Below are 1059 nucleotides of genomic sequence, written 5' to 3'. Positions count from 1 at the left end.
TTTAGAATCTGCAGCTAGTGTTTCTAGTCCTATATCCACAAAGACATACAGAAAGAGGAGATGCACATCTTATTTCAAAGCCTGAATTTACAATGCAGGACTCCTTAAGAAACTTGTGATGAGAAGCAAACTCCAGCAAATTATTCAGAGCACCAGCAATAAGCATCAAGCCATAGTTAGTTCTCAGAACGCCTTCTGGATTCACCCACCTCTATTTTGTGTATAGGCAACCCAGGTCCTTAATGTGGGCAGTTTGGTTTGGTAACTCCAGGTAGGTGGTATGAATATCTTCTTCTGGCATGCCTCACTGTGATGCTTCATTTCTGTGTTGGAACCCAGTGCTTGCTGAAGGACATAGATTATTTAAAAAATGCTTTTAAATTGTTGAGCTTATAAAATTACAGGTGCTTTACTGATGTTGCATTCATCACAGTAGCCTGGTAGTATTCCTCCAGAAGTAATCTTATTTAAAAATTTCCTGGTGAAATCCAATATTGTACCTGTTGTGCACAGAAAAATGGATCATAAAAAGATGTCATGAGATTCTTCCCAGACAAATAATTCTATGATGCCATGGAAGTTTTCCAGAAAGTTGAATGGCAACAGAAATTGTTGACTCATTTGGGCAACATATCTGCTCTTCCACAGTGTTCTCTGCTAACAAGCCCCTCCACAAAGTGCAGCCATGTCTTCAGACTCTGAAATGGCCATCTTTGGGGAGGCCGCTCCTTATCTCCGGAAGTCAGAGAAGGAAAGAATTGAGGCCCAGAACAAACCTTTTGATGCCAAGACATCAGTCTTTGTGGTGCATCCCAAAGAATCCTTTGTGAAAGGGACTATCCAAAGCAAAGAATCTGGGAAGGTCACTGTCAAGACTGAAGGGGGAGAGGTGAGTGAAAAGAAAGACTGAGGACACCATTTGATTCCTACTCTGGGCTCTGAGCTGACATGAAGGGATTTGTCTTTTCTTTGGCAGACTCTAACCGTGAAAGAAGATCAAATCTTCTCCATGAACCCTCCCAAGTATGATAAAATTGAGGACATGGCCATGATGACCCA

General features: G+C 41.6%; 1 protein-coding gene across 1 annotated transcript in view; it reads left to right on the top strand.

The window, feature by feature from the left end:
* Positions 1–685: 685 nt before the first annotated feature.
* Positions 686–1059, top strand: part of LOC110391155 (myosin-1-like) — a 17735-nt gene continuing 17361 nt past the window's right edge. Inside the window, exons 1-2 of the mRNA XM_021382900.1 lie at positions 686–889; positions 977–1059. Coding sequence (XP_021238575.1) covers positions 686–889; positions 977–1059 — 287 coding nt within the window. The remainder of the gene's footprint in view (positions 890–976) is intronic.

The sequence above is a fragment of the Numida meleagris genome, unplaced genomic scaffold, assembly GCF_002078875.1.
Source record: "Numida meleagris isolate 19003 breed g44 Domestic line unplaced genomic scaffold, NumMel1.0 unplaced_Scaffold308, whole genome shotgun sequence".
NCBI lineage: Eukaryota > Metazoa > Chordata > Aves > Galliformes > Numididae > Numida > Numida meleagris.
This window is presented reverse-complemented; position numbering and strand designations above follow the sequence as displayed.